The sequence below is a fragment of the Tetrao urogallus genome (genome assembly GCF_951394365.1).
Source record: "Tetrao urogallus genome assembly, chromosome: 1".
NCBI classification, from domain to species: Eukaryota; Metazoa; Chordata; class Aves; order Galliformes; family Phasianidae; genus Tetrao; species Tetrao urogallus.
In genome coordinates, this window is record NC_136813.1 from 186,210,527 (window position 1) to 186,234,818 (window position 24,292).

The window sequence follows — 24,292 nt, forward strand, 5'->3', positions numbered from 1 at the left end:
TCACTCAGAGTTGAGTTCCATATTTTCATCTGACTTTAGGCCTATCCCTAAAAGGGCTTAATATCTCAAGATGAATATTAGCTGAGTTTCAGAGAAATCCAAGCGTTAATAATTTAACCTGTTCAGAGCTCACACTCTGCCTTCTTCCACTCTTCAGACTCAGCAGCGCAACCAGGAATCCTTGAGGCCAGAAGCGTGAGAACATGGTGCAGTGGGAATGCTCCCAGTGTCAGAGCATTCCAGTGTCAGTCTCTCTGCTTGCCTTGCTGTCCTCCTCAGCTCCTGTCTCCTCACTCCTTGTTGATCAGTCTTCCCTTGCTGCTCCCAAATACTCAAGGGATTCTCTGGAATACTGCTGTCTATTTTAGCAGCATCATGAGTGTCCATCCGCATTTAAAATAAAAAAGGACTAGAAGCTAGCAAAGTACCTGTGTGGTTGCCCAGAACCCAGACCCACTATATTCATTAAAATAAAACTACTGCAACTGAGCAGAGAGAAAGGGGTCAGACAGGGTCTGTAGTCACAGTGGTGAGGGTTTCTAAGACTGGGACTAAAGTGACCACCACAGGATTTTCAAAGCAGAAGATGAGTGAAAATCAATAGGAGACAAGTGCATGAATATCCTAAGGCCACTTCCACACATGCTGTGCAGACAACAATCAAACATCCAGTGAAAAACACGGATGGTTATAGAAAGCCATGGGTCGATAAGCCTTTAGGCTGATGCTTTACAGCCACTGCTGACCTGCAGATGGCTGCAGAGTCAAGCCCTCGTTGGACTGCATCATAAAGACAAAAAGCTGGGGAGTAAAGCAAACCTTGACTGATTTCCACAGATGCAGAACTGTAGACCAGTATACCATTGCAATGCCATTGCCATTGGTATGTTCTTATTCTAACCATGAAGATGAAGGGTGTTTGCTGAAAGACCCACTTTGCATTCTGATGATGTTCAGTGAAGGGAAGGGCCACTGAGGAGACACTAAGAGAGCCAACGGTGGAAGTTTGCTCAGTGCCAAGGAGCCTTGAATTGCCCATGGCAGTTACAGGGTAATGTGTAGGAGGCTGCACTTAAATACTGTTGCAAGAAGTTAAAAGAGCAAGAATCAGTGAGACAAGAACAGGTTGGAGAGTCTGCCAGAACTGGGACTAAATTCACAGATGCTTTCTTTATTAAAGCATATCATCTCAGCTGCATTTTAGAACTGCCTGACCAGGAGACCTCAAAATAGTCCACAATGGCAGCAAATATTAGGCCAACAACCCATAGGTGCTACAGGTTTTGTGTACTTCCTGTCTCATGCAGATCTGAGAAAGATGGGAACACGAAGAGGTAAAACAGGCTTGACCACGTGCCCCTGTGGGCATATCCCAAAGTGGCAGTTTCTTCTCCAAATTCCTCCTAAATCTCTATGAAACTGCTGGAACAAAGGGCAGGAGAGCTACAAAGCCAGGCTGCTCCACCAACAAGACTTCCTATGAGAGACTCATTAGATTCTGAGGGAAGTAACCTACTGAGAGTTCAGGTTTTTCGAGGCATCCCATATTGCAAGCACATTACCTGAAGTTAGGCTGTGCCACAGTACATGAACACAATAACTAGCTTATGTCTATGCTGTTATTCAAACAGATCGTGGACTCTTCTTCGACCCTAAAACCAAGGGGCATGTCACATATTAAACACCCTTCCACTCAAAACTGATGTGGCCACATCCAATGCTCCTGTGCCATGCCAGCACCTGAATTATGCATAAGCACTGCTGGGACAGAACATATTAACATAAGCCTAAATTTTTCCAGGAAAGACAACAACAACATTAGGTTTTAGGGAATATTAGGATTTAGGACACCACTTCAGCCTGTGCTCCAAACTTTAGTTTTATGAGCACACAGGCAACACCAAGGACCCAGTCAGACTGATCACAAAAGCAAGGAGCTTAGCATTTCATTACAGCAGATCTTTTAAGCAAACATGAGACAAGCAAATTCTTACAGAAGGATAAAATGGAAATGGATGCAGATGGAGAAAGCAGCTAAAGGGCACACCAGCAGCCTCAGAGAGATTCAGTTCTGGAAGCAAAATTGGGGTAGCAAACCTTGTTTTCAAATCCAGACATCACAGAAAGCTCAATGAGATTATAAATAATATCAGGCTTTTTACTTACTTTTCCTTCCTTATCACACGGAGTGTGGATCTGGAAAAAGTCTTTGTTTGTGCATGGAGGACGCTCTATACATGCACTGGATCCCTCTTCTAAAAAGAAAAATACTCTTATAGCAGGTGCTATGGTTGGTAACTGATTCTTCAACAACTTTCTTATAAGATAACTGCAAGAAAGGAAACTGGAGACATTTTGACCATGAAAAAATGGATTTTGCTCATGTTGTTTCATGATCAGCAGCTAACCACAGCTTGGAAGACTTGAGATACCACATCATCCAACCACAAGAGAGGAAGGAATGGGCCAGGAGATTATTTGGGAATGAGGTTCCTAGAAACACAAGCCTGAAGGCAGTGATGAAGTCAGAAGAGGAACCACCGACCAGTAACACAAGTTACCACGAGAGGGCACAGCACGCCTTCAGAAAGTGGGCTCCCTTAGAGATCGAAAAAGATCTCCACCCATTCATGTTAGCATTTGTTGCTTTGCCCAAGATTGTAGCCTGTTTTGTACACAAGTGTCCTCTGCAGCTTTTGGGAAGCTCCACATTAATTTCCATTCTTCAGATCAACTGGACACTAAATTTCGTTGTTGGATAATTCTCACAGCTGTATACAGAAACACACCTTACATATTCACTCACTCAATACCATTTGATTTATGTACCTGCATAATAGATTTCTTCTTTACACTTGGTGCACTCTTTAGCTCCTTTCTCAGAATAAGTATTTCTTGGACACTCTTGGCAGCCAGATGAACCAGGTTTGTCACTGTAAGTACCAGGCTTGCATGGGAAGCATTCAGATGTATAGGCAACTCCTGTAAGGTAATTTGCAGGTAAAACAATAAAATATGGAGAGGTGTGCTCTACCAACTACTAACAACCTGTGTATCTGGGAAAACAAGCCATTACATAGATTAAAAATCACAGGCTGTAAGCACTCTAAAAACTTTGGTTGTGCTGAATCTTGATATCAATCTTTGCTCAGTGCAAGTCTTGACCTGTGTAAGAACCTTACAAAGAACTCCAAGCTTGATTACCCTTAGAGAAAGGCACCAAAGAGCAATTCCAGATTAAATGAATTATTTAAACAGTAATTTAACCATCATTGCTATGATAAAAGTGTCAGCCTATTTTTCACTATTGAGAGGCTCACCAATATGCATAGCCTTTTCTATAACAGAAAATATCTTTGCTCCTTCCCTCTCTTTTTTACGATAGAAAACCTCCTTGCTCCTTTCCTCTCTGCTTGCCAAGCTAGTCTTCTCCAGTAGATGGCCTCATGTACCAACTAAATTCATTGTTCAGCCTTTTCCCCGATAGTGAAGTTTTCATGCTTCCTTTCTGCGCATTAAAATAAGAGGAAGGGGACAAGGGGGCTAAAAAAGCCACTTTGGTGTTAAGGGCACACAAGTAGCACTTATCAAGCACCATGACAAAAGAGTGAGATAATACCTAAAAGGCTAATATCTCTTACCTTCAATTGTGATGTTTTTCACCAGAACTGGTTTTACCACTTTGGACCCCATGAGAATCCCTGTTGTTCTCCAGTATAGTATATTACTACCTGATTTCAAGGTTACCTGCAACAATATGTACAACCGTTAGTTTGCATCCCCTCTCCAAGAAACATCTTATTTCTCTCTTCTGTTGTTCCGTTTTTGTGCATCCAAGCAGCATCTCAAGCTTTTCCTAAGCTGCTTAGTGAGACAAGAAGTAATGGAGAGACAATTAGGCAGATGCTGTGGAAACATATTTGAAAAGTGCTAAAGTGGGTGTAATAAAAAAGCTGTTTGACGCTCCAGTTTGAGGGAAAAACACCAAGAGCTGCTTCTGACTGTGTTGCAAATAGAACTGGGAAAAGTTCTACCATACTTACCACTACTCTACAGGTTGCTTTTTGCCAGCGCAAGTGTTGGCTTGAAGGTGCTGTATCTTTGTATGACAATCCTCACCCAAGAAAAGGGATAAACTCTACCAGCACAAGGGTCTGGGATACTGAGATTTACAGCAGTGCAGTGCACTCCTATCAGGACAACAGTTTTTTTCACTCAGGATAAAGAGTCCAAAAACTCAGCAAAAGAAGACACAGCACATTGTATCTCCCACTCCCCAGGCAACTTCAATCCAGGGGAGAGCTAGGTTACCCAGGTAACAGCCAAAGTTGGACCACATGAACCAAACATCATGCTGTGTGGTATAGAGGTGTTGAGATGTAACAGACCTAGCATGCTGAAAACAAAGGCTGCAGTGAATGGAATACTGTGACCAGAGAAGCTGGCAGGATTTGCAGCACAGACAAAACCTCAAGCCTCAAGGGGAGCCAGAACAGCCATCTCACCTGGCTCATGTCTACATTTCAGCCAGGCATTCAAGCCACCCTCACAGTCAGTGGAGGCATGTGCACGTTCTAGACAGTGAGCTCAAACAGCACCATCTCCCATTCAGATTCAGTCTATATCTTCTGGTTCACCTAAGCCAATGGCCTGGCCCCGATCCACTCCTCAGTCTGTGTCACTCACCCCTTCTGATCCAGCTTTCTCACTTCCAAACATGACTCATGGGAGGCTTGCACCTGAGGTACCAGGCGCTGCCAACTAGAGCTGGCTCAGGAACACAGTTTATCCTCCAGGAAGATAAGCAGACAACAGAAAACAGAGCAGAGTGTTCTCCACGCCAATAAAAAGCCCTCTTGTTCTGGCATCACGTCATCTACAATGGGCCTTTGCTGTCATGGCTCTGGGAATTGGGCTATGAGGGTCTAGTGAAAATCAGGCATTAGTATGAGCTACTGAGTCTGCACGTGGTCTGTGCACTAAGCGAGCTCAGCTGGCTGGGCCTTAGGCCAAGGAAAAGGCTGCTGTTCCCAACGTGGGCACTCATGTTTGCTACAGTGGCCGCCTCAGTGCTTCCAGCTTGCTTTTTAGCAGGGTAAGTTGGAAAGCACAAGCTGGCTGCATGCACTTAGGAACAAAAAGCTAGCCCTGCCTGGCTGTGCGTATGGCTACATGGCAGGGTCTTATGAGCAAACAAATGTTGCAGAAGATTTCAATTACCATCATGTCAAGTGACCACGGCATGTGGATTTGTGTAAATCTGTTCAGCTTCATAAATACAGCACTTGATTAAGGGAAATCAATAGAAATTCTTGCATGCCTATCCTTTGCTTCGGGATCAGCTCCTTAGAGATAGTAGTGGCCTTGCCCACAGTAGCAGGCAAGTTGTGCTTCACATGTATTCACATGGATCACATGTGTATTCACAAGGATCTGATCCTTGCTTGTTCAAAATAAATTACAGTCATTGATAAATGAAAAAACTATATATTTATGAACAAATTTTTACTTACAGAATGAGAGCCCCATTCCCCATTGTCTGTCAGCTTCACCCATTTGTCTGCTGTGGACTCCATCTCTTTGCACTGGTCATTCTGTATCTGTTAATTAAAAACACAAGATCAGTGACCACAATCAGATATGTCCCTCAGTCAGCCTAATGATTGCTGGCTGGGAATGATAAGATTCAGCTTTGCTCCTGTTGCTACATATTTAGGACAGCAGCTGCATTATTTACAGGGGAAAAAAAACTCAAAACTTGCTATCAGCCTCCACTGATAGCATTCCTGATGCAGATGAAAAAAAGGGCAGGAGAGCCATGCCCTCTCACCGTCTGGTCAGATTTGGATGCTGCTCATATTGTCTTGGCTGCTTCTCCCTTCTTCCAAGCCCTAAAAGTCCCAAGTTCTCTGAAATCTAGTGGCTGTGGGTCCCCAAATCCAGGCAGGATAACAACAGGGATTGGCATGCGGCCTCAAAGCTTTCCACTCATTTCTTCTCACAGCTATCTTCTCTAAAGAAAAGGTACTAAGTCCCTTTTAGGCATGAGTTCAAATACTCAGCCTTTCTTCCAGCAGGGAGAAAGGCCATTTCAGTGCTTTCAGCTGAAATTCAGTAGATCTGAGGTCAAGACTCTTCCTCAAAGTTACTCCACATCTTGCCTGAAGTAAGTCATATAACTCCATATCTTCACACTTAATTCTCATCTAGACCCACTGCACTGAAGCAAAATGGGGAGAAGCACCTAAATAGAAGGCAGAGATCCAATTATCTTACACAGTCTCAGCCTCAGCATCTTTGTGTCTGACTTCCTATATGGAAAATGGACATAATACATTATCTTTTTACAAGAATCAAAGGGCTTTATTACGTAAAAAGGCCTGGAAAGGGAAGCACTGAGTATTTAACAAGAAGTATCCACACTTGCATTCCATATTGGAGGACATATCCTTTTACCCTCAGACCAGAAGTGCAGGCACCTCGCTGCTCCCAATCTACTCATCACCCAGTTTGTATTCGTGCTTGGGACTGCCCTGATCCAGGTGCAGAACATTGTACTTGGCTTTGAGTTTTGCACAGGCCCACCTCTCAAGCCAGCCAGTCACTCTGGATGGCGTTCCTTCCCTACATTCCATCCCATCCCTTAAGGATGATGAAGGATGATCTGGATCTAGAATTCATGATCTTGTCATATTCATCTGACAACAGAATGCATATTTGTTATTTCCTCCCCATGAAGAAGGGCAGACTGGGGCAATTACACTGCACCACATAGCCCAGTGCTGTGAACCTCCTGGTTTCCCATACCCCAACCGGTCCATCCACATGGGAAGAGCAGGATGCCTTTCCCACACAGGTCCCACCAGATTATTTAGTAATTTGGATCCAGCACGGTGGAAGCCCAGCCAGGCTGCTCCTATTTTAGAACTATGAAAAAGCTAGTTTTGCTGCTCTTTTCTGGATTGAAAAATGCAAGGTTGGGTTCATCATAAAAAAGGTCTTACGAAAAATTCAAAGAAGATGTTGTTGTCAATATATTGATACTCAAAGAAGACAGAACCAGACTTCTTCAGGTGCACGGCGTAGATGAGAGAAACTGTACAATCATCCCTGTTTGACTCGATGTAATTCCCTCGTGGTGTCCATGAAGAACTGATAAGTACAAACAAAACAAGCCTCAGCTCAGATCATAGGCACCGAGGAGACTTTTCTTACAATACAATACAAAAATGTATTAACACAATAAAGAACCCCAAGTCCCACTGTAGCTAAATGCAGTGGATTTATAGCTTTATTACTGAGGAGTCTTTTCACTTTTTTTCACTTTAAAATAATATTTATCATTAAAACTGTGTATGGGGACAGGTATGCCACTGAAATTTAGGACCCAATCTGCACAGAAAAGATTTGTTAGCAAGCAGTCCAACACACTTTCAGTCATGTTCAGAAATAGCCTTCTGCAGCAATTGTGGGTCTCTAAATAGACTGTGAAAGTACCTTTTAGCCACATTTACTATACCATAGCTTTGGAGCTTTCCAGCTACAAAGGAGCAAATCCCCGGGCTGGTCTTAGGCTCACGATTTGCTGATGAGTCCAAGGAGACCATAATTACAGCAAAAAAAATGGCTAAAAATTTTCCTTCACAGTCTTGACATTACTGGGGCTGTTTGCCCTCTTGGAGAGCTTAGGTAAATCATTTAGCTGACTTCGTGCAGCTGAGAGGGACAAGGTAACCACAGCAGGACTCTGCAGTGTCTGCAGAATTCCCTACACCTATCCTTCCCACTGCATTGTGTGGTTTGGTATGGATTTTCACTTCAGATAGACAAATAATTTTCCTGTATGTTTATGGAGCTGAGCTTTCCAAATCTTCAGGACTATAAATACCATTCCCAAGAGAACACCTTGGAAAGCCACACCACTTCACTAGTGGATCAACTGCTTACTACAGGATAAATGACATTTAAAGCACTCCCAAAATTCATGCAAGGCAAAATCCTCTCTCACACCAGCTGTGTCTACACCACACCTGCACCCAAGGTAGGACCCTTCTTCCAAATGCACACTAAGAGCTGAGAAAAGACCTGCAGCATGTGGGCCTTATTTTAAGCACAGGCTCATCATTACTGCATAACCCAGGCACACACAGAACTTCTTACTTGTTGCAGCTGTTGGCTTTATTCTCAACTGAGCCCACTGCTGTGTCCATGAATGTCGCCACATTGGAAAATCCTGCTGGCAGCTCGTCCCACTCATCAAACTTGATCCCACTGCCCAGCGAATAGGTCCCCTCAGCACATTTGCTGCACACCTGGTTCTTCATCTCCAAGTATTCGCCAGAGGCACAGGAGAAAGCTAGGGAGACAATCATTACCAACATATTAACGGAAAAAAAAAAAAATCCCAATTAATTTCCATTAGTTCTTTGCCACTTAATTAATTAAGAGTGAACTGATGGGAAGCAAATGAGAATGTCCAGATCTCAGGAACACAATAGGTGAATCCTCAACAAAGGCTACAAAATTCAGATGCTCTCCTGTGCCTACTTTTTCACCAGTATGGTGGCACTGGAACCAAATCTCCTTATGGCTCATGATTCACAGCTTGTCTCCACTGGCAAAACAAGATTTAGAAATGAAATCTCTAGCCACAAACTGTTCTCAAAAGCAATTTGTGAAAGTGAAGGCTTGTAATAGTTTTTCTCACTCTCATTCACTTACTTGCTACACTTTGAACTCAGTTAAAATTACTGGCACCTGAGAGACAGAGCAGACTCATATTACCCACCTTTATGGTAGCTAAGAAACACAGCATCTCATTGAGCATAACATGACACTACAAATGTAGTCTGAGAGCTGAACACCTAATCCACAACTCTCTGCATTTCTCACGGACTGCAAAGAAACCCTTGAACATCCTGCCTGATCATAGAATCTTTAAGGATGGAAAAGAGCAGTAGAATCATCTAGTCCAACCAACCCATTACCACCAACCATTCCCACTAAACCATGTCACTCAATGCAACATCTACCCCTTTCTTGAAAACCTCCATGGGTAGGACTCCATCACCTCCTGTTCCAATGCCTCACCATTCTCTCTGAGAATATATCCAACCTGAACCACCCGTACTGCAACTTAAAGCCATTACCTTTCATCCTATAGATCAGTCAAGACCACCAAATAGCCCACATCTAAGAAATTATGTTGACTGTGGTGCTATTAGGATGCTGAGAAAACATATATTTGTTACCAGGATAGCAAAGAGAGTAGTTAAACATACGTAACTAGGGAAGTATAATTTAGAAAACATATTCACAAAGTGATAATCCCACTCTTTTCCAGCCCTGCACTGCATCACATCCTCTCTGAGACTGAATGCCCTGGATGGAAACCAAATGAGCACTTTCTGCAGCATTTATCTCTTGTGTTGCTGGGTTTATAAACTCAACTCTGCCAGTCTAGCCAAAGTGGGACTCAGAGCAAATCACAAAACTCAGCCCAAGAAATGCTGGGAACTCTTACTGAATATTTCATGTGTGCTACATTGTGCAGTGGCAGACATTCCATAAACTCACTTTACGAGACACAAAACTCACAGTCTGAGAAGCTGTCGGACTGCTAGCCGAAGTGGTGAAACTGGCCCAAAACAACTGACACCAGCTGAAGCTGCAGCATATGTGGTTTTATGGATGTGCTGACGTTTATCTAACTGCAGAAAAACTTGTTTGACTGTTAAGTACTCTGATAAAGATGTGGCTGCGTAACAGCAATTTCTACCCAAATCCAACCTCCAGCTCAGGCTCCTGTTTCTGAGCTGGTTCCCAATGCATTTCTTTGTGTAATTGCCCTTGACAGGCAACAGTGGAATGCAGATAAAAGGTCCATTTTGATTGAAAGCTCTGCCAAAGGGCCATTATCTCTTCTTGGTCATAGTGACATGCTCTCAATCTCAACTAGTGAAAATCAAGTCAACAAACCTGTTCTCCTAACCCATCACTCATGAGTGACACACCAAGAAGAAAAGAGCCAGCAGAGCTGGTGCTGGGATGTATGCGTTCTTCAGGCACCCAGAGAAAAGCAGCAAGCACTTTCCTACATGTCTGTCTGAAGTGAGACCACCGTCTCTACAGCTTTTTACATTTGCATTTGGTGTCCCTACTCACTGCTTTAGCACTGTTGAATAATCCTGCCTTATTTTTCTCTTGAAGGTTCCAGAGAGAAACCATTAGGAAGGGAAATAAAAAAGCAGGCTCTTTTATGACATTCAGATCCTTGAACAGCTCCAGCATTTTTTAAAGAAAGTTCAATTGCAAGAAACTGAGTGCTGCATAACCACACATCCAGATTTGTGAATTTTGAATAAGAAGACAGTAATCAAGAGAATCTTGCTACCATGAAGAAGGTGCAGCAGGCAGCAGAGCCTCCTCAATTGTAGTGATGTTGATCAGAGATTATTACTTCAGCTGAATGAAGATCTTTTAACTCCTTGCAGCTTGATCATTTTAGAGAGAGTAAAAAAGTGTTCAAGAAATCAAACTGGCTGCTGCAGACTACACTGCCTATCCATGGCTCACCTCCCATGTGAGAGATGAACCTTTTTAGGTGGGAAATTACCTTCTTTATATTTTCTAAGCATCACATTTCAAAGGCTGCAGCACTTCCTGTCAAAACACATACATCTGCAAGCAAACTAGCTCTGAGCATGCCAGCTGGTTGCCAGGTTCAATTTGGGGCTGAACGTGGTTAATAGCAACAAGAACCACTTTCGACATTGAAACAGATGCACCACTTGGTCCCATTCCAGGTGGTCGGTAGCAGGGGGATGGGGAGGAAAGACTCAGTGGGCCAAGCACTGAGATGTTCTCTTCTACAGCTTGCACTTCCAGCAGGCAGGGAGACCAAGAGCTGTCTCAGCAACATCATTTCAGGAGTCTATCTCAGCTGGAGGAGAGCACACTGTACCCTTGCCAAGAGGGATCCCAGAGATTAGATGTCACTCACAATGGCTTCAGTGAGTTGGAAACAACGGTGGAAACATTAAGCATCAGAGTTTGTGTCAAGTGGTCCCATGAGTGCTCATATAGGAGCAGAAAGAACACCATACACAACTTTGTGAGGACTTATGAGGCTGCAAGTGACAGTGTCCCCGATCACATAATTACTGGTGAGAAGTTGTGGTGTCACCACTACAAGCAAGAGTCCAAACTGCTGTTCACAGAGGAGTGATATGTGAATTCCTCATCAAAGAAGAAGTTCAAGATGCAGCCCTCAGCGGGTAAAGTGATGTGCACTGTCTTTTGGGATAGGAAAGGGGGAAAGGGGTAATCCTGCTGTATTTCCTGGAACTCAAACAAACCATCCACTCTGACCACTACATCACAACACTGACTAGGCTGGAGGCTCAAACTTCCACAGTCAGACCAGAGAAGAAGACAGTCTTTCTCTTGCAACACAATAAAACACCGGATCCTATATCAATTTGAAGACTATGGAGCACATTGCCAATCTTGTCTGGGCTGTCATCTACATCCACCATATAGTCTGGATTTGGCACCTTCTGACTTCCATCTGTTCAAGCCAATGAAAGATGGACTGGGTGGGCAACATTTTCCTAGCAATGATGCAATCATAGCAGCCGTGTAACAGAGGGACACATCTGCTGGTGCAGATTATTATGAGCGTGACATGCAAGCTCTTTTTCATTGCTGATTAAAATGCATAGCTAATAGTGTGACTATGTTGAAAAATGTTTTGTGGCTGAGAATTTGCTCTATCAAATAGTGTTATGCTCTTTCTACCTGTTGTAGTTTCCAAAGAAAAAACTGAAGGCATTACTTTTAGAGCAACCTAACTGTTTTGAGTGTACTGTCTCACTTGTCATCCTCTCTTGCTTCAGAGATTAATCCTCCTGCTTAGATGTACCCTTGGTGACCACCACCCAGCCCTGGCCTCAGGGACACTTTTTTTAAGCATTTGATACTTTCTTTTCGGAGTCAATATCTCTATTGAATAGATCCTTAGATGTATATACTTTTTTGGAAAATTAAACTATGGCTGTTGAATCACATCGGCAATTTTCAAAATTTTTTTCCACAATCAATTGATCAGTTTTGGACATCGCTGCCGTAAAGCACATCCTTGCAACCCTCTCCAACTGCAAGCTGTCATGGAATCATAGAATCATAGAATCATAGGATCATAGAATCATAGAATGGCCCAGGTTGAAAAGGACCACAATGCTCATCCAGTTCCAACCCCCTGCTATGTGCAGGGTCACCAACCAGCAGACCAGGCTGCCCAGAGCCACATCCAGCCTGGCCTTGAACGCCTCCAGGGATGGGGCATCCACAGCCTCCTTGGGCAACCTGTTCCAGTGCTTCACCACCCTCTGGGTGAAATACTTCCCCCTAATATCTAACCCAAACCTCCCCTGTCTTAGTTTAAAACCATTCTCCCTTGTCCTATCACTGTCCACCCTATTAAACAGCCGTTCCCCCTCCTGTTTATGTGCTCCCTTCAAGTACTGGAAGGCCACAATGAGGTCTCCCCGGAGCCTTCTCTTCTCCAAGCTAAACAAGCCCAGTTCCCTCAACCGTTCCTCACAGGAGAGATGCTCCAGCCCTCTGATGTGCCCTCCTCTGGATCCTCTCCAAAAGCTCCACACCCTTCCTGAGCTGGGAGCCCCAGGCCTGGATGCAGTACTCCAGATGAGGCCTCAAAAGAGCTGAGTAGAGGGGGACAATCACATCCTGCTCCCTGATATTAATGCCTCCCTGTCCTATTAACCCTTTCAAATATCAGCTTGGGTGTAACACACCGACTGACAAAGCAATGCACATTGGAAAGAACATATTTGATCTTTTGCATGTCCATGAAAAAGAAAAAAAAGTGAAAAGGTTTTGTTGTGGGTTGTATAGGGAACCAGCCTCAGTCACAAAGGGTGTTGCAACGTACTGTTAGGTAGACACATGCAGCTGCATACATCCATACCTCTATGCAATAAAGCTGACACAAATTCACTTCATGAAAAATTAAAGAGAGCTACAGTGCTAATACCAAAACCATTGTGTAAGTCTCAGCAAACAGACCTCACTCCATTCTTTAAAAGGATTACAAGTCACCAGATAAAGGTGACTGTGTGGGTATAATAGACTTCAGCTTTCCAAAACAATTAACTAAGTTTGGCATGTCATTCTTACAAAAAGAAAAAAAAAGGTAGCACCACACAATACCAGTAAAGCACAGCTCAAACGGATTAAGAAATGCGTGAGAAACTGATCTCAAACAGAGCTGTCAGTGGGAGATCACCGCCAAGTAGGGGAGATGGAAGCAGTTCTGCCTGCCACAGCACTGAGTCACGTTTTTATCAGCAATCTGCAGAAAAGAAACAGTATTAAAATTGGCTTATGAGACTGAGTGGTAAGCCTGGAAGCAGCACAAGTGGGTCTGCTGGTGATCCCAAGCCAACTCCAAGTCAAGGAGCTCCAGCACTGCTTTCAAAAGGTAGAAATGTGTCCCAAAGAGAAGAAATCTGAAGGCTGGAGTGGACCCACCATTTATCAGGAGCTTCCACTATGTGCAAAAAGGTGCTAATAAAGTCTGCAGGTAGATGGAGTTACAGGTGAAAGTAATGTGTAGAATGAAACCCGTGTATCAGAGGCAAGAAGGTTGTTCCAATACTAAATACAGTCCTGCTTTTGCATTTTTAATACATGGAAAAAAGGAAAAGAAAAAACAAACAAGCAAACAAAATTTTAAATGCTTTCAAAATTAGGGATAATGTGTTGCAGTGCAAAATCTGAAGTAGTTAGTCTGTTTAGTTTATCACGAGATGATTGAAAATCAATTTGATAAACATATAAATAACTCTAGAGGGAGAAGACATAGGACCCCACCAGACTCTTTAATCAATGAGAGGACTGTATAAGGAGAGCTACCTTCTGGAAGCTGAAGTCAGACAAATTCAAACTGGAAACACCCTAGAATGCACATTTTTAATAGCAAGAGTAACTGATCACTCTAACAGTCTGTCATGGTATGTGATGGACCCTCTGTCTTTCAAGTACTTTATACCATAACTGGACATCATGAGGAAGAAAAATTCACACCAAATTATCTTCCACACTTTTGGCATAACAGGATGCATTTGTATGACCTGCGAGGTCAAACTACTGAAACTAGTTAATCCCCCTCCTCTTAAGCTCTGTGAGTCAAGAGTGATGGTACTTTACCCCTCCTGGAACATAACATGAACATAGAAATGCTGAGTTGGGAGCCCTGCCCCCTGCATAACTGCTTCCAAGGAGTGCATGCAATACATTATTTTTTCAGATCTGAAAGAACATTAGAATCATTTTGCAAACATGGAAACGATTCCCCAGAGGGCAAAAGAAACCATAAGCAGGCTTGCCTCACTTGCTCTTTGACTGCCAGGCTCCAGGGTCATGTTCTGCATTTTAGTACAGCTGCAGCCCTCCCAGTGATTTCAATGGACTAAGTCAAATTTGCTTGGCATGTTTCTGTTCTAGTGAGTGATGCTAACAATTTCACATTGCTTAGTCTTCTGATGCTAGTCACTGAACAAAGCTGGACTAACAAGAGTAGATGCTCACTTATATATTGCTCCTCCTGAGGTCTGAAACCTGCCTCTGTAGTATTTTCTCATGTCAGTATCTCTCAGATACTGCTATGCTGTAAGAGGAATTGTGGGGATTTCAAGGTAAATCAAAGCTGTCTCAATGGCCGATATTCTCCAACACCAAATCCACAACATAACTCAACTGCTTCCCTCCCCTATACAGCCCTGTGTCCCCCTTCCCTCAGCAAGTTTGACCCCATACCACTCGGGCCCAGTAATTCCCTCTCCATTGGCCTTCTCAGCAGACTTCCCCTTCAGACATTTCTTAGTTGTGATACTTAAAATTATTGCAGCTATTCTGAGCGAGGGCATGTTTGCATGCTTTCCTTCCCCTGGCTCACAATACATTCCATTAAAAAACAAAAACAACATAGGACTGGATTTTACCTGATTATAACATTAGAAAGGGTAGCAGTGGAGCTGCAGAGAGTACCTAAATCAGTGAAAGTACACACAAAGATAACCTCAAACTCTGGCTTTCCAGCTCTCTCCCTCCATTTATTTGTTCTTCATTCGGAACCAAACCCCTGGGCTTAAGGTGCAATGCTGTCACCTCCTGCAGCCAGAGCTCAGTTATCTTAGTCTCCCATAGGCAAAGGAAAAAACTGTAGGTGAGAAAAACAATATAAGGTTGGCAGCAGTTGTCCCTCCAAACAGCTGCTGGCTTCAACAGATGCATGCCACAAACCTAGAAGGGAAGACGTGACCAAAGGAAAGCAAACTGAGCCATCTGTTCAGTGCCACTTTAGGACACTGTAATCCACAATACATGGAACCAACACCCAACCACAGTACAGGAAGAGTAGAAAAAAAACAAAGGAAGAAACAACTCATTGCTTTATTATTAATGTTTCCTATAATCTCAGCCAGCTTCAGAATGTCTTCCGTGAATAATTTATATGAGGCTTCTCCAATAGACTGTGAATAATTGATGTTGGTTTTTTTCAGTCATTATATCCCAATGTTATCAGGAACCAGGCCGAATCTTTATTTAAAGAAAAACTCTGTCAAGCCTTCTTTGGGCTTGAAATGTGATCACACTGAAATCAGAGGTACCCTGGAAAAGAGCAACTTCTGTGGAAGGGACGCTTCCTTTTCTTAAGTGTAAATATTTTTTCCTTTCATCCAAGAAATGACAAAATGAATCAATGTTCTCTCCAGTTCTTCTCTTTGACAGGAACAATACCACTTTCCCGAGCTGGCTTGGCATATGGGATTTTATTATCACTTTTATTTCATCGGATGGGTACTTAGAGCTGTGGTTTTGGAATTGGAATATTCAGCTAATTCATGGAGTAGAACATTGAAGGAAGACAGTTATGCCCAGGAAGTTAGCAAACAGAGCTGCTGTTACTACAGTCACCCTTATGGCTCAACACTGGAGAAGTTGGGGAACAGAGGAGGAAATGTACCTAGAGGTGAGTAACCCTCCATTCCCTACTGACTGATGCCACTGGGCCTATTTCAATTGCTCAAATTGATGGTTGGTGCAAAAGACTTCTCACAACGTTTGAACTGTCTTCTGCAGTGGACTAGCAAACACAATCCAAGTATGAAAGGAAATTTATGTCTTTCTGGTGTAGCAACTGTAAACCAGATAGGAAACACTAAGAAATCTCAACAAATCCTAAACAGCTATATTTGAGCAATTGCATTGAACTTGAGGTATCCAGGGACTGGATTACAACTGGGCCTCAAATACTGACTCACATGAAAATGTCTACACTCAACTACCTCCATCCTATTCAGCTGATGTGTCAAAATTTTCAGTGTGATCACAGTCTCTCCCTCACACACCCGGTCTGTTTGCCTCTCATACCTCAACCATAGCAAATCTTAAGGTCTTACTAGTTTCCTTCCATTTAAAATAGAAATCAGATTCAGTAGGTTATGTGTCTAACTTATTGAATTGTACTGTGTACACAAATAGAGCAAAGGAATCATCAGAAGGCTCTAAGGCCAATCTTCCCCTTGGAAGCCTCAATACGCACACCAACACACAGCTCTCAGTAATTCTTCCCTGGGAATTAAACTCTATGAGTTCAGTGCAAACTTTTAAAACATTTATCTAAAAGGATCTTTGAAAAGTCAACAATGTGACTTCTTCCCCAAAGACACTCTATTGCTCATGCACAGAGGAAATTAACTCATTAACAGTGATGCTTGAAAAGAAATGAAAATACACATCTGTTGGAGGCTTTCAGTAGCAGCTCTCAAGCTGCCATGCACACCACTGCCAACTCAACATCTTCACTTCATGGCATTGTTGCATTAATTCCTTGCTGTTCATATCAGTTAGATGTAGAGCCAGAATCTGTACTGTCTTACTCTCATACATCTTTAACTGCTAGGTAGAACATAACAGGAAAAGGGACAAATCTAAAGCAAACAGAAAAATACCCAAATTCCCTCAATAATCATGCCCATAAATAATCCATATTTTTGGCTTTCAGGTTTGAGAGAGCAACCTTCCATATGCAAGGATGGACTCCTATATGTTGACAAGCAGCTTCATGAAGGCTGTTCAGCTGAGAGGGGAGAAGAGGTTAGAGTAAGTGATCTCAAAAATGGAGGAATGAGAGAATTTCTGAATACTTCTCTTGAACACTGCCTCAAAATAGCACTTTCCTACAGCTCAGGATACCCAACAACATCTGTCACCACATATAAGTATCTAAGTGCATATGTCAGATCTAAATGACATGGTTAAACACCAGCAGCCATTAATAGCTTGACCTCATTATTTCTTCCAAGGTGAATACCAAAAGCAGCAATATCTGAATGACATGAAAAATGAAGAAAAAAAAATTAGTGCATCAAGGTTGATGAAGGCGAGATCTAGTGCTTTGAAGCCATGAGAAAAAATGAGGATATATGCCTAGTCCTCAGAGCTATGCTGATGTCACCATATTTGCTCTTCACAGCTGAAAAAAAAGATATCCCAGTCGTTTCAAATATCTTTAATGAGACCAAAAACTAATCCTCAATTAATATCAAATAAGCAAATAACCTCTCTGATGATTTGTTGGATATACACATTTGCTTCACGAGGTCATAACTCCAGGTTTCCTCAAGCCTTTCAAAAACTATGTATTATATTCATATATTAAGACAAAAAAACTCTGTGGTGATAATTAATTTTTCGATTCCATAATAAATGATTTTGACATAACATAAATACACTTTATTTGTTAATGGAAAAATAACAAATATCATTATTGACTTGAGGGTATTTGTACATACATTCACATCTATATGTGGTGAGGCATAGGCACTGTTGCCCAGAGAAGCTGTGGATTCCCCATCCCTGGAGGCATTCAAGGCCAGTTTGGATGGAGCCCTCAGAAACTTGATGTGACGCGAGGTGTCCTTGCTCATGGCAGGGAGGTGGAAGCAGACGATCTTTAAAATCCTTTCTAACACAATCCATTCAATTGTTCTATGATCTATATATACAATAATGTAAAAATTAGAGAAACTACTACAACTTCTTGTTGCTATTTTCAAGGCTTCATCAGCCAAATTTCAAAATTCTAGCTAAAAAACCTGGAAGTACAAATTATGTACCATGAAGACTATATACAATTTGCCTGAATACAAGCACAAGCTGACAATGAACAGATACAAACCAACACTTTACATCACAAGGCTGTAACACAAGCACGCTGGTATTCCCAGATGTATCCAGTTCATATTATCCATCCACACAGATGTGTACGTGCATACATCATACATTATAAAATTCACAGATGCCCAATGATTTCAAGGGAATAAGGATCTGGCTCACTCCTTACTTGCTCAGGATATCAAATCTTAACAAAGATGGAAAGGATATCAAACTTTAAATGTTTTTATGAAGTTTAAACTTCTACTACATTTCTATTGCAAGAGCAGAATGGTAAAATAAAAATTTCTGCAGATCTCAGTTGCCTTAAAGTGTTATAAAACTTGCAAGTCTTAAAAAGGTCACTTGCCCTAATTGTGTTTAAAGTACACTGTAATTAGCAGAAAGATCCATATCTCCTCCTGTGTTTCCTAGAAGCAAATTACACAAGTTTGAATAAACTCAACAAACAGCTCAGTAGCAATAAATCAGGACAAAATTTGCTCTTAGGCCCCAGTAAAAGTCCATTGTAATTAAGGATATTGTGTTTTCCAAAGTCAGTGGAGCTTTCCACATGATTACCATTCAGTGCACACTTACACACCTTGCCTTAAAATGGAAACACATTTCTGATTTCAAAAGTTTCTTTTGCCTTAGCAGTACCAAGTAAGGGTGGAATTTTCTAAGCCTTAATAACTGCATGGCATTGTATATGACTGAGTTCTTCCATATTATCAATAATTTTGTGCCTCTTTTCATATGAAAGCATTGTAATGCATACGGCATTTGGATGCTGACTCTGACAGTGACCTTAACAACCCTTTTATCCCTTGAACACAGCAAATTCAACTCCTTTTGAAATTGTTCTTTTTATTGTTTTCAGCACATTTTCATTATTATGCACAAAGCACTGCTAAAATTAACAGGTATTTAGGAAATGACTTCTTTTTGTTTAGGCTGGGGGAAAAGAAAAACAAAGAACAACTCATCATTTTGTGCAATAAGAGGGTTAATATTAAAAAGAATTTGAGGTCAAAATGTGAACCCTGTAAGCCCTTTTTGCTGATGAAAACAGCTCTGAAGAGTGAATCAGTGCACCAGTACACAGTAAGGGCACTGTCTGAACCAGATATTTGGGTTGTACTGGTGTGAAAAGAGACAAAGAAACGCAGGGAAGGAGGCCAGGAGAAAAACGAAGGCTCTGAGTTCAGACATTTAATTTGAGTGTAAACATGCAGCATACAGTCAGGCTGGCAGAAAAGCACAACTGTGACACACTGTAGCATAGAGTCAGTGGGAACACAATACCAAATTCTGCTCCTATCATCAAGCCCCAGAAGATCCTTTTTAAAAACTACATCAGCCCACACACCATAATGAACCACTTTCCGAGATACCAGCTTTATGGGTCTTCAGACTTAGCCCCAAAAGCAAACTCCTCCCATTGACTGTCACAAGGGTTTTCCATTTAAAAAGCCAAGTACACTGCTCTGATGGCAGTGATCTTTATCAGTTAAAGTCTTTTGCTGCTATCAGATCCACAAGGAGATTAGAGTGTGAGCTCTGGTAATTAAAAATGAGCGAGACCAAATTAGTTAAGCACACTGCCAATCATCAAGAAGTAACGGATTCAGACTCCAAGCCTCACTGACAGAAGAAGGCTCTCTGTCCTTCCACTTTCTTCTACAGAATCGAAAAGGTTGGAGAAGACTGTTAAGATCATCTATTTCAACCGTCAGTCAAACACCAGCACGACCACTGAACCATGGAATCATTCGAAAGGCCCTCAATAAGGTGCTTGCAGAGGATACGTTAAGCATGAGGCAGAGATCCACGAAGACCAGCTTCAGGAGTAACTCACAGTGCCTTCTAACCTAGCCAAAACCTTCATTACACATTTCATTTGTATCTTTCCACGATTTCTTGCGACTGTGACGGGTTGTTGTCAGAAGTATGAGTCATCTCTGAACAAGCATGAGCATGGAGGGAAGAAAGAGCAAAGCTCTGGGAGAGGTGGCCGACCAGTCTAATGTGGTCGTGCCTGGAGGTAACACGGTGTGCTGAATGTCAAAAAGCAGGCTGGTCCCAACATGGAATCTGAAAACAGCAATGACTGCAGCCTCACAGGGCAAGGAAGTCAGAAAGAAAGAGGGGAAGGTTTCCTGCCAGGCGGGAGTGAATTTTAGAAAGGTCATGTTGTCCCAGCACATTATTGCAAGTGAGATTCTATCCTGCAGAGCTTCTCCTGCATCATCAATCTCATATCTGGGTCATGGCACAGCAGCACCTCCTACAGCACCACAAACACCTTGTGCACAAGGGTCCTTTCTCCTTTCTACCTGAGTGTAAAGATGAAGAGGAAAGGATGGCCAGAGAGGAAGGTGGGTTATTATGCTTCTCACAGCAAGAAAAAAAGGCCAAAAATCCTTCATCCAATACTGAGATCATTAAGCAATCAAAATATAACAGTCCTTCCTACTCCAAAGCCTGTGACTAATTCTCAGAGGGCCCCATCTTCTCTGCAGCTAAGTGTCACTGATCGGTTTCTGAAAACCCAAAAAAAGTCTCAATCCTGACATGATTTGGTGACAACAGCCACACCAGGATATGCTGGCAGGCACTCTGAGTGGGTCACCATCCACGGGTTAGCATACACTTCACAACGCAGCAGAGCTTGGAGACACCCAACCTAATTTTAAATGGGTTCATTTGAATGAAAAGCAGCAAAGCACAACATCCTGAAAATGAGCACATCCTGAGACAGCGGCTGAGCTCTGTGCCACAGTTAGATTGCTCCAGATTCATGTAACACCTGAGCTAATACGTTTTTAGCGATCTCAAAGAGTCTTTGCACTCCACTGGAGACCACAGTCTAGACATATTTATGAAGATGATTGGAGATGTTTAACATATTGGTGTATCACCTTTCCGGTTCCTGGTTCAGGCACAATTTAAACAAAATGACTGCTGAGCATTTGGAAGCTAGACAGGTTTATGCAGTATTCCCCAAATTAACGACAGCTATTCCCCAAAATAACGACAGTCAATTCTGTTTCCAGGGAGCAGCAAAGATCAACAGAAGATATTCTTAAGTGGCGAGCATTTCCAAATAGAAGAAAACAGCAGCAAACAAAACATCATGAAATCAGCAGCAACAGCAGATGTGTTCGAAAAAAAAAAAACACATTCCCATTCACATTCCTCTATATCCACTGTGTCATAACACCAGCAGGGACCACTGAGGGCTTTGCCAGCCTCAAGGAGACCAAAAAAAAAAAAAAAAAAAAAAAAAAAAGGCCCTCAGAACTCATGCAACTCATGCTACTATACAACTGCAATCCTTTCTTAAAGTAGTAGGATAGTTGGCTCAACTATATCTAAGGACTAATAGATTCTATATAGTTTCCTTCCCAGCTAACTGTGATAGGATGAGAAGTAATGGCTTTAAGTTGCACCAGGGGAGGTTCAGGTTGGATATTAGGAAAAGCTTCTTCACCATCCCTGGAGGTGTTCAGGAAATGGGTAGATGTGGCACTGAGGGACATGATCTAGAGCAGTCACAGGCATAGGTTGACGGTTGGACTAGATAATCTTAGTGGTCTTTTCAACCCTGATGATTCTATGATTTCACATCTTCTAAAGATAATGGATATCCAAAGCTGGACATGATCTTACCTGTGGTGATTATACTGCAGACCTTCGGTCTGTAGGCTGAAGGAAAGATAATGTATCTAAGGGGGCCCAGGATTCTACCAAAAGTCAGGAGGAGACCCAGTCAGGACACTCAGGCATAGGGGAGAATCTACAAGATGCATCAGAATCTGAAGGATGCAGAAAGGCCAGAAAGACTCATCTCAAAGGGCATGCCAAACTTACAGCGTTTCTTGATATGCTCTGGGACAAAACACCTCTAGGCCTATGAGAAAAGGTTCAGACATCTTGCAATACAACCCATCAGGTTAGCCAAGCCAAATGGGAGGGATATTCCAAGTGTACTCTGACAGTAACTATCTGCTGCTGGTAGAACCATGTTTTCAGCCAGGAAGATTAGCTGCCCTTAAAGCAAAAGGTGAAAGACTAAGAGATGTGAAATCTAAAATGACTTTTGCAATCAGGATATAGTCAGACATCTCCGGAAGCTATAATATACTACAAGGAAAAGAGGGGAAAAAAAAGAGCTACATTAATTCTGCTGCACTCCCAAAAGCCCTGAAAGCAGACAGCTCAGTTCAAAAAAAAAAAAAAAAAAATTAAACTATCCAATTGCTTCTCAAACCAGCTGAATTGCCATGAGACTTAAAAGCAACACTACAGGGAGGAAAAGCATCTACTGAGTTTTCCAGTGCACTGAACAGAATCCTGTATTTTGTATATTATATCACAGTCGATCAACATGGTAAAGATCTCCTCTGTCAAACAGGGAAAGATATAACAGCCAAAGATTCATCCATGATTATAAACCAGCTGAATTTTCTCTCGAGCTGATATAAGAGCAGCAACACACACAAATTAAAGAAGACAAAACAAAGTATACGAACCTTTTGTTGAAAGTTGTACCAGAAAGCTGTGAAGAATGTAATGCTTCTAGACCTTAAATCATTTATCAAAAGCTTTATGAAGAAATAGTGTACATCAGAAAAAATGAGCTATGCCCACATACTTCAGCATACACCAGAAGTGACTGTGCATCAAGAGGAATAACACTAACTGCTCCTTACTGCACAAAGTAAAATCAAAAAGTAAAAGGCTTGAAGTTCAGCAAGGGAAATTCAAAAGCAGAAAAAAAACTGTAACTGGAGGGAAAATGAATGAACAAAATATATGAGTAAATATCTGGAGAGTTAGTGGGCATTTCATCATCAGAGGACCCTGGCAACAGCCCAGCCAAATATCAGCCACAAATTACAGTCACAGGTATTACAGCTGTTTGGGCTGAAGGATGAATTATGGGATCCCCTGAAGTGCTACCTACTTCTACAGTTCTGTAATTGAATAACACATCCCTTAGGTTTACAGAGATCCCACACTTAAAACCTCAGAAACAAAACCCAAGCACCAGGAATGACACATGCAACTTTTCAGCCGATGCTTGCAGGCAGTCAGAAATCTTACTGTGGTCAACAGTGCTACAAAAAACATTTATGTGCCCAATGCTGGAGCACACTGTGCAATGAAACAAGCAATAAACCATTACAGGAAGAGTCAGAAGTGAATAAAAAGTCATCTCTGCTACAGCAGAACTGAAAGGACACTGCCATCATTCTTCCCGTTTGTCAGACACAGTGATTTACAGCCCCTGTTAGAAATTACTGAGAAAATAAAGTTCTGCTAGGATTTGTTGTGAAGAGAATTGCTAGAGCAAGGATGTGAGATGGGAAAGGGCATTCAGCTTGGGAAGCTGCAAATAGCAAGGAATAGTTCACATGTACTTGCAGAGCAGCAGTTCATTTATGTACCCAGGTGCAAAGATGAAGTGTTTTAACCTATTGGAAAAGGAAGAGGACCGAGTGATATGCAAAGCCTCTGGCTTGTTATAAATAAACAGATAAAAATGCAAGAGCTTCACCATGAAAATAACACTGGAAAATAGGACATTTACCATTACTTGTATTTAGCTTATTGTCAGTTAAATAATGCAGGTGATGAGAACATGGACACTACGCAAACACAATTTGGCCACTGTTGGTCACCATTTTGGCTGCTATTACAAATAAACAGGAGAGCTGCAGCAGTTAAAAGTATCGCAGCCTCAAGACAAGCAACAACAACTCTTCAATGGATGTTGTGGTTTTTCTGTAAATTAGCATACAGGGGTACCTGTAGCAGGTATTCATGAGGGTAAAACTGCACTGCAAGGACACTGCAGTCATGAGGGTAAAACTGCACTGCTCTACAGCTCCAAGATACAAGGGGAAGGGTTGGAAGGGCATACAGGGTGGCCTAGAAGGGAAGGACTAACTCATGACACTGGTGACAGAGTTAAGTAGAATTATGAGTTAAAAGCTCTTCTAAAGGGCTTTGTTGGCATCACTGCCGTGTAAGGTAATCA

At 42.1% G+C, this 24,292-nt stretch overlaps 1 protein-coding gene across 1 annotated transcript in view; it reads right to left on the reverse strand.

Annotated features, from left to right (window-relative positions):
- Nucleotides 1–24,292, reverse strand: part of ELAPOR2 (endosome-lysosome associated apoptosis and autophagy regulator family member 2) — a gene marked incomplete at both ends in the record, with an annotated part of 89,300 nt that overhangs the window by 20,748 nt on the left and 44,260 nt on the right. The window contains 6 exons of the mRNA XM_079548839.1: nucleotides 2,167–2,255; nucleotides 2,830–2,982; nucleotides 3,642–3,747; nucleotides 5,514–5,600; nucleotides 7,005–7,152; nucleotides 8,161–8,356. Coding sequence (XP_079404965.1) covers nucleotides 2,167–2,255; nucleotides 2,830–2,982; nucleotides 3,642–3,747; nucleotides 5,514–5,600; nucleotides 7,005–7,152; nucleotides 8,161–8,356 — 779 coding nt within the window. The remainder of the gene's footprint in view (nucleotides 1–2,166; nucleotides 2,256–2,829; nucleotides 2,983–3,641; nucleotides 3,748–5,513; nucleotides 5,601–7,004; nucleotides 7,153–8,160; nucleotides 8,357–24,292) is intronic.